At 40.0% G+C, this 8,347-nt stretch overlaps 1 protein-coding gene across 1 annotated transcript in view; it reads right to left on the bottom strand.

The window, feature by feature from the left end:
• Positions 1-5,629: 5,629 nt before the first annotated feature.
• TENM3 (teneurin transmembrane protein 3) overlaps positions 5,630-8,347 on the bottom strand; it is a 99,362-nt gene continuing 96,644 nt past the window's right edge. The window contains exon 25 of the mRNA XM_010284493.1: positions 5,630-7,223. Coding sequence (XP_010282795.1) covers positions 6,468-7,223 — 756 coding nt within the window. The 3' untranslated portion in view covers positions 5,630-6,467. The remainder of the gene's footprint in view (positions 7,224-8,347) is intronic.

The raw sequence follows: 8,347 nt of genomic DNA, 5'->3' as shown, positions 1-8,347 counted from the left end.
TGCCTCTTCCCTCCTCCCCCATTTAGAAGCACTTTACTGCAATGTGGTTTTTTTTTCTGCGAAGGCACTTAGAGTCTATTGTCAAGGCAGCCTTTGGTGCTGCTTTGTGTGTGTGTGTGTATATGTATGTAAGCTGTTTAAATATCTCCCTGCAAGATGCTTTTTTTTGCCAAACTTCAGATTTATGTGTGATGTTTCCTTGTGCACTCTCTCTAGGGTTTTAACAGTGTCTTCACAATTGCATTCACCAGGGCTGTATACAAGAGTAGCGTTGCTGGTGCCATATGCAGAGATAACATTGCCTTCCTATTTCCCATGTTTAACAAGGCCAGTAATCTCATTAAGCTTCTCCACCCCTATGAGCTCTTCATTGGCACCGCTATTGTACTCTAATCTCACAATGAGTTATTTATCTATTATGCGCTCCTCATTCTTTCCAGTCATTGCTTTCTTGTAGGCAGCTACATACCTTTCATAGCAAGATTTGCATTTCTTATTCTGAGATTTGTTACTTCTGGAGTTGCCTGTATTAAAATGCATTTTGTTTGAATAGGCTCACTTCAGCGAGTGATCCATATTGTTTGGTATGACTGCGCTGTCCTAGCCATTATTTGCCACTCCATCAATTTTTGTCATCTGCAGATGTTGGCATCAATTTTTTTTTATATGCGCTTCCTCATCATTGTGGAAAATGGTGACTAGCACCTGGTCCTAGTATTACGGTCGTGTATACTCCCATCTCCCCATCCCATTTTTCCCCAGTACTTCTTGTCAGCAAACACTAGATGGACTTTTCTATAGCATTGCATGCCTGTAGTTACTCTCAGATTTGAATTCTTAACAGATTCCTCGATTAGCTTTCCTTATACCGTTTAGGTTTTTTTGATTGATGTAAGGTTAATTGGTTCATTAGACAGCCATTCCTGTAATTTCAGTTTGAAAATGACTCGTGGGCTTGGAATGTGGAAATACTTCATTGAGTTGGAATAACAATTTCCCGCGTGCCTCTCTAATGCATGGCACTCTCCCTGCTGTCTCAGACAGCTTAAGTGTGATTGAGTAACTAGAACCAGTTGAAACATGTTGTCACCTTCCAGCTCTGTTCTTAGTTTCTGAATTTCCTCCTGGATCCCAAAAGGCTCTATTAAGACAGTTTTGTGGGAACCATTAATTCTAAGCTGCATAATCACGTTACTATGAGCTTTGACTTAGAGTAGGAAAAAAAATACATGCGTCTCTAGAAATTTATATTCCTCAATGACAGAATTTTAACTTAGTAAATGAAAAGGTTTACTCAGTTTACCTAGGAAGTTATAGTAGTTAACAGCAAAATAGTTTAGTTGCAGAACTACTAAATGCAATAAAATATATTCTGTGAAAACATGACACTCTAATGAGCTGCCATGTTATTACGCTTGTTCTTCACCTTCCAAATTGCACGTAAGACTCTTAGGTACTTGAAGAAAGGGATGGTCTTGCTGTTTAGCTTACTTTGTTTAGAAGTGGAGAAAAATATTTAACATTTTATGTCATCCTTGCATAGCTCAGACTTGCATGCATTTGTGATGCTAGAAATCAGGCCAGGATTTTTTTTTTTACTAAATTTGTTTAAAGGCATGCATACAAATAACGGTGCAGTTAAGATAATCCTCATTCCAGTATTTGTGCGATACTGCGTGACTTCGCTCTCACTGTTGCATTTCAGACCACCTAATGACAGGCCACCTCTTTCCCTCTCCCTCCCACTCCATCCCCAGCACATCCCCTTGCTGGAGTAGGGCAGACTGTGCCCACATGTCAGACAGCATGTTCTTGTTCCTCTGTTGCTCTCAGTGTCAACTGCAATAGCCAGTGTTCTATCTTGTGACTAGGAGGTGGGACAAGAAACAAACCTTTCCACCATCTTTTCACCCTGAAAGGCCCAAGACATTTTTAGTGATCTGCAACAGATACTCAGGTTTCTGGGATGGGTGAACAGACAAGCTGCATTTTTTCAGATTTCGGTGGTGCACTTAATTAAGCACTGGCATCCTTATATATGTTATTCCTGTGGAAAAATGGGCCGGAGTGGAGCAGCAGGGCTTTATCTATTGTTAGTGTTTTGACTTTTTTATACGTCTCTCTTATAGGCACTTGCACAGTTCAATTTGCCTCATATGGTCACTCTGCCACAAAGCTAAAATCTTCAGAGGGAAAATTAAAGTCTTAAGCTCTGTCCGTCAGTGTGACAGCTTTACACCATGTGTTCCCTTTTCCCAGGGGGGAAAATTGGCATCTACCCATCAATTAACTGGTTTTCATTCTGACTTTTTTTTGGCTCAGTGAGCCCCAGCAACTTGTGCGTGCAGTCAAAGATCAATTTAATTTTATAAGCATTGCATATTTAGTCCTTAGCACTAATTGGCTGTAGATGAAAAGCTGATCAGTCTGGTCGGTTTAGATATGGCTTTGCAGTTAGGGGTATGATTTCACTGTGCCTGTGCTGTTCAGTTTATGCTGTACGATGCTCTCTGCTTTGGCTTATTTTTAACCCTGGCAGCTTCTAGTAAGTATCAAATAAGCGGCTTCTAATAAGCTGCTTAGAAGCTGTTTCTAATAAGTGTCTTTGCTTTGTGTTTCCCATCCCCAAAGAATTACATACTAGTCTCTTCCCCTTTTTCTTAAAGGTTCTCAAGCTGGCCATTATGTATAGCTGTAGCTTGCCATTTTGGAGTTAGCAGTAAACCAAGGCATTAACACATCTAGAATTTTTTTTTTTTTTTCTGAAAACAGAATTCAAACATTTTGTCATCTCAGATTCTCTACGAATACAGTCTAGTCTCTCATAGACAATAATTTTAAACTGTTATTTTTTGCAGTGTTTTTTCTTTTACAGTCTTTCAGCCATCACTTTAAAAGTGCCTCTGAAGAGTGGCAATGGTAAGGGGCATTTCCCCCCCTCCCCCTTGTCAAATGCAAATTTCTCACCTCCCAAGTGTAAACATACAAAGCTCTCTTACCTCTCTTACTGGCCTTTTTTTTTTTTTAAATAAGAAAATTAGGCCACAGTTAGCCAAGTAGAGTGACCTGATTCGTGCTAGATCAACATGTTACCAGTTTGAGGTTGTCACTACAAAGTAAGTGTGGTGAAGTCTGCCAACTAAAATCAAAAGCAGTCTCTTGACATACAGCAGTGCTGAAGTCAGCAGTTTCTGCAGTGGGTCTAAATGCAGATTGAAGGATCTTTTCTGTGTACATATGTAACTACCAGTGCCAACCTAATTGTTTATAATCAAATACTTTTTGTCATATTTTTACTCAAGAGGATAGTACAGAAAATAGTTCTAAGTGATTTTTTCTTTGTTCTTTGGCTTTTCCTTATCTATAAAAGATTTGGCTTGTGAGGTGTAGTTAATGTTTTCTCTAAAGTAGGCCACCTGAGAGATCCTATGGAGTAATTCACTTTGCTGAATTAGCAGATGAGGCCATTGGACAGAGTCAAAAAAGATGCTGCCAACTGTGAAGCAACTGAATCAATACCAGTGCAACTGGATCAGTTTGCTTCTTCCGATACAAGAAAAGCAGTAGCACAGATGCAGTAGCTGACATACAGATTTAAAAAACAAATATAAACACACACACACACACACATTGGGTTGGCTTTTATTGGAAAGCCTAGATGCAATCTATAGTTATCAATTTGTGGAAAATTCAGGACACATATAAAGTTAAGAAGGCAAATTAAAAGAACAATACAAATCAGACGAAATATACATCTCAAAATATCAGGATAGCATTTTGACTGGCATTGCCTAAAATACTTAGAATCTCCTTTTTTTTTGTAATATGCTTCTTTTAATTATACATATTTTTTCCTTTAAAAAGATCTTTTGTTTATATATTCCCCAAGGTCACTATTTCCTGCAGGAGCATGTCCAGATCACAAGTCTTTTTTAGCAAGAAATAGGCTCATTATACCTAGTAACAAGGCCACTAATTGGCTTGATTTGACTTTATCTAAAATGATCACCAACAGATACTATAATTTGTTGTTTATTGGTGCCAGAACAAAGGAGAAGGAACTGGTACGCGTCAAGTAGAAGATATATTTCAATGTTGACATGTTATACAAGCTTTTCATATTCAAAGAGAACAGAAACATTTGACATAATTTAGAATATGAGCCTATTTCAACAGAGAGCACTTACAGCATGCTAAATACAGTGCTGTGGAAGAGCCACCCAACAGAACTGCAAACACCTAGCATTTTACATCTTTAAAAAGAATACGTAGATCAATGACACGTCTCTGGGGTCTGACATATCCTCTCGAAATTTAGGGCCCTCAAGACTTCAAGGGTAAAAGTACTAACAACTAATCTGTGCTTTCATTCTAATAGATGATTAGCATTCATTATATGTGTAATTAGTTCTGTATGCTCTACCAAATACACACATACAGTAATAGCACTGATACTGTAGATTCGGTAGCAACTTGGCTGGGAGAAGTTCAAATCTGTTTATCAAACAATCCTAATGTGCAATTTAGAGTATGTAATACCATAGACTCTCAGAATACAAAGCAGTTAGTTAGAAAACTATTTTTATTACATCCACTTGAACCATTCATAGTTAAGACACGTCCACTTACTATGTTTTGTCATTATAATACATGGATAGAAATACTGTGTATATTTCAATGACATCAAAAAACCCCAATTTTGTCTCATGTTAAAAATACTTATTTTTGTGGCTGAATTTAGTGCTCATGAGAGTAAAGCTCGAAGAATGGTTTCAGCCAAGGTGTAGAAGAGATGCCATAGATGCCACCACAGGCTTCCTATAAGGAATCAGCTGCACATTTCAGTTCTGTTCTGCAGCAAATATACTGAGCCTTGGAGCAGAGCATGCCAAATCTATGCAGTGGTGTGGAGATGCAGACTAGGCACTAGAATTAGACCTTCCTCTCCATCCCCAGGTTCAGTGTTCACAGTAATGGGATTTGATCTGCCAGCTGAAGGCCAAGAGATGAACCTACTGAACAGCCTGCCTGCCTAAAGAGCAATTCTGTAGCATCAGGTCAGAGGTACGCTTCTTCTATCTGGAGTTATAACATCTAAAAGAGCTGTATTATACAGAAGACAAAGTTGACATAACTGGATGAAACTACATCATTTCTTCTTCTTCTACATACAATTTGCCAAGCACCTGAGACACTATTCTCTCCATTGTGAAACAAAGCTGCTAAAAAAACAACAGAAACCCCACCTGGTATGAATAAATGTCCATTTATTACATTAGGGCTGGAAAAAGACAAGGAAAACCCAATCTATTAAAGTCTTCCATCATAATAAACGAGACTTATTTGGCTACTGTGCCTTCTAACAATGACTGATGAAGTGGCACTGGCCTGGGTGACAGGAGAGGTACGGGAAGGGGGGGAGCTGCAGTCTGATTCAGCCAGCCACTTTGGAGTGTCCCATCCTATCAGCAAAGTGATAGATGCACAGCTTTAAACCTAATACAAAAATATTAACACTTTTGGACATTAGTCATCACTGTTATATCTCTACAATATAATCCTTTATACTGTACAGCTATAACATAAAAGGTGCAATTCCTTTTTTTTTAAAAAAATCACACACAGCACATGTTTTTATCATTTTATTTTTAAGTATAAACTTTTTTAAACACTTTACATAAATTAACTCCTCTGAGACTAATATTTGATGTACAGTAAATTGTAATTCATATAAAAATCCATAAACAACTTGTCTCACATAATTTACAAAAAAAATCAGGGTTTCCTTTGCTTATCTGCAACAAGGATTCTACTTGCCATTTTCCCCCCAAGGCAAACCATGTTAGCATTGTAAAATCCATTATTAAATTCCCATGGTAGCATAAGTCACTTGTGCCAATGTCCTTTTAGAAAGCAGCACAGTTTAAAGCAGTTGGGTTGTCTATAAACAGTAATTTTTGCCCCACGTTTTAAAATTAACAGATATATACCACATCCTATGTAGTGAGAAAAAGAGAGAGAGAGAGAGAAAGAGAGAGACTACTTCTCGTAAGCAAAGGTCAACAATTCAGTAATATTTGGGAACACTGTATGGGTCTGTATCTTAATTAAATACAGTGCCTCAAAGGAACAGACAGCCTGTTGCAAAATCTGTAGGCCTTTTTCTTTTTTCTTCTTTTCGTACTTTTCAGTCCAACTTGAGTGCAGCGATATGCATATGTAAACATATTCGTTAAAGCAGATCACCTTTAAGGTCATTGAGAGAAAAAAAAAGTTTTGTCATTAGCAGTATTATTCTTCTGGAAGGCGCTCTTTTTGTTACAGAGTCTGTTCGGATTGTGCTACAGAAAAAATCTGAGCAAAGATGTAAGCTTAGGCTCAAGTAGTAATGCAGCAAAACAGTTTGGTCTCCTTTTTAGAAGACATTGGTACACAGTCTCTTTGGCAGCCTGAGCTAAGCCAGTGTGTTACCTCTTTCCTATCTCACTTTGTCTGAGGAACTGTATATTGTTAGCACTGTCTGCTAATTCTGGATATTGCTCCACAGAGAGTACATAGTACCCATCGTATCCTTGTACCTTTCCAGCACTTAGCAACTGCCTCTTTTCTCCTTCTGTCCACAACCTGGCGCCCTCCTCTCCATCTCTTACTCTCTGCTGTTCTCTGGCCCAGGCACTGGACAGAGCTCTTTGCCTGGCTTGCTCCAGAATTCGGGCCTTTTCCTCATCAAGTGTCATACCATAGCGGACGTGAAGTGCTAAAGCACCGTATTGCATTTCAACATCAGCAAACCTACGAGTCCTGCCATTTACCACAGTGGTGGACTGGGAAACAGTGACGTTGATGCCATTCTCCAGGGCCTTCCGCCCACTCGTCAGCCTCAGTGTCCCAAGGTCACTCTCGGGCGAGGTTGTCTTGATAAAATAGTGCGTGTCCTTTCCCTCAACAGTGAAATGCAAGTTTTCTAGGTAGTAGGCGTTGTTCAGAACAGCTGCCACTTTTATGCAGTCCTCATTTGCAATGTTGAGCACATTTGTTTGCACTTTGCCTTGATTGACAGCGAGCATTACCCCTTTCCCAATCAGAGACTTTACTGTAGCAAACCACAGCCATGACTTCTCTCCACTGGATTTCCGTCTGCTGACCTGCACTTCTGCCATCTTTCCCAGGGAAAGGAAAGCCTTCGCTTGTCTCGCCACTTGTTGTTGCACTCCAGAAATTGGCTGTAAACAAGAACAGACAGAAGTTTTACCAGCCATCTGTAGGCCTCTAGATGCCAAACAGCCAGGCTTTCTTGGTGTGCTGCCCGTGGACAACAGGATATGCCACAACTGACAGTGCCAAGGAGTTAATTAAATCTACATACTGCTTGTTCTGCCGAGTTACAAGGCTATTATTTTGTTTGATAACGTTCAATGCTTTTTGTCTTTGTCTCCCTGAGAACCTACACAAAAAGAAGATTTAACTTCAGAGGCTACTTACAGGGCTGCACAGGACAGACATTTGCAATACTAATACTTAATATGGGTAAGAAAGAGCTATCTTGCTACAGTGTCATCTCATCCTCTGAGCTTGTTCAACTATGATTCTTGTCTACCATGGGTCCATCCAAATTTGAGATTTTTCCAGGTCATGAAGCTGCGCTTTGAAACAGGAACAAGCCTTTCTTTATGCTGAGTCAGGAGATAGAGTCTCTCAGGTAGCTGCAGTCTAAGACCAAGCTGCAGGGAGGCTCTCATAACCCCTCAAGCTGCTAAAGGAAGGCGGGGGGGAATCAAACTGTAATGATAGTCTTTACTGTAAAAGAGAAGGAAGCAAATGGTACAGAGCAGAGGGGTGGAATATTTGGGACTGATGCCCTTCCTTGCAAATAACTGCAGAAACTGATGGAAAGGGGATGTGTGAAGTTCTGGGGAGAGAAGCGGCTCATCTCTTTTAGGCAGCGTGCCGATACTTGGAGTGAAATGGGAGCTCACGCAACTGAATTGTCTGCAGCTTTTTCAGAGAGGTGCAATCCTGACTACAGCAGAGTGCTTTGTTGACAGGCAGCAAAGAGAAGGGGCAAGTCTAAAATACGCTTGCTTGGTATTTCATGTTTTATTGCATCTGGGGTGTTCTTGTTGAAAAGGCAGGTGTGCTGTAAAGGGGAGGAAATAAGAGGTGCAATTGTGAGATATAACAGCACAAGATGGAAAAGCTAGGATGGGAGAATCTGTTTCAAAAGTTTGCTTGACTGTCAAGAGCTATGTGTGGCCCAGTATGCCAGATGGGCTCTCGGTAGGGAGAGAGGATAGCTGGGGAACGGGACCTGACAGCATGACTGCTGTGGTTAGCCAGAACAGCTAGA

This window comes from Phaethon lepturus, unplaced genomic scaffold (genome assembly GCF_000687285.1).
Source record: "Phaethon lepturus isolate BGI_N335 unplaced genomic scaffold, ASM68728v1 scaffold11483, whole genome shotgun sequence".
Lineage (NCBI taxonomy): Eukaryota > Metazoa > Chordata > Aves > Phaethontiformes > Phaethontidae > Phaethon > Phaethon lepturus.
The sequence above is the reverse complement of the archived record's forward strand: the minus strand, read 5'-3'. Positions and strand labels throughout refer to the sequence as shown.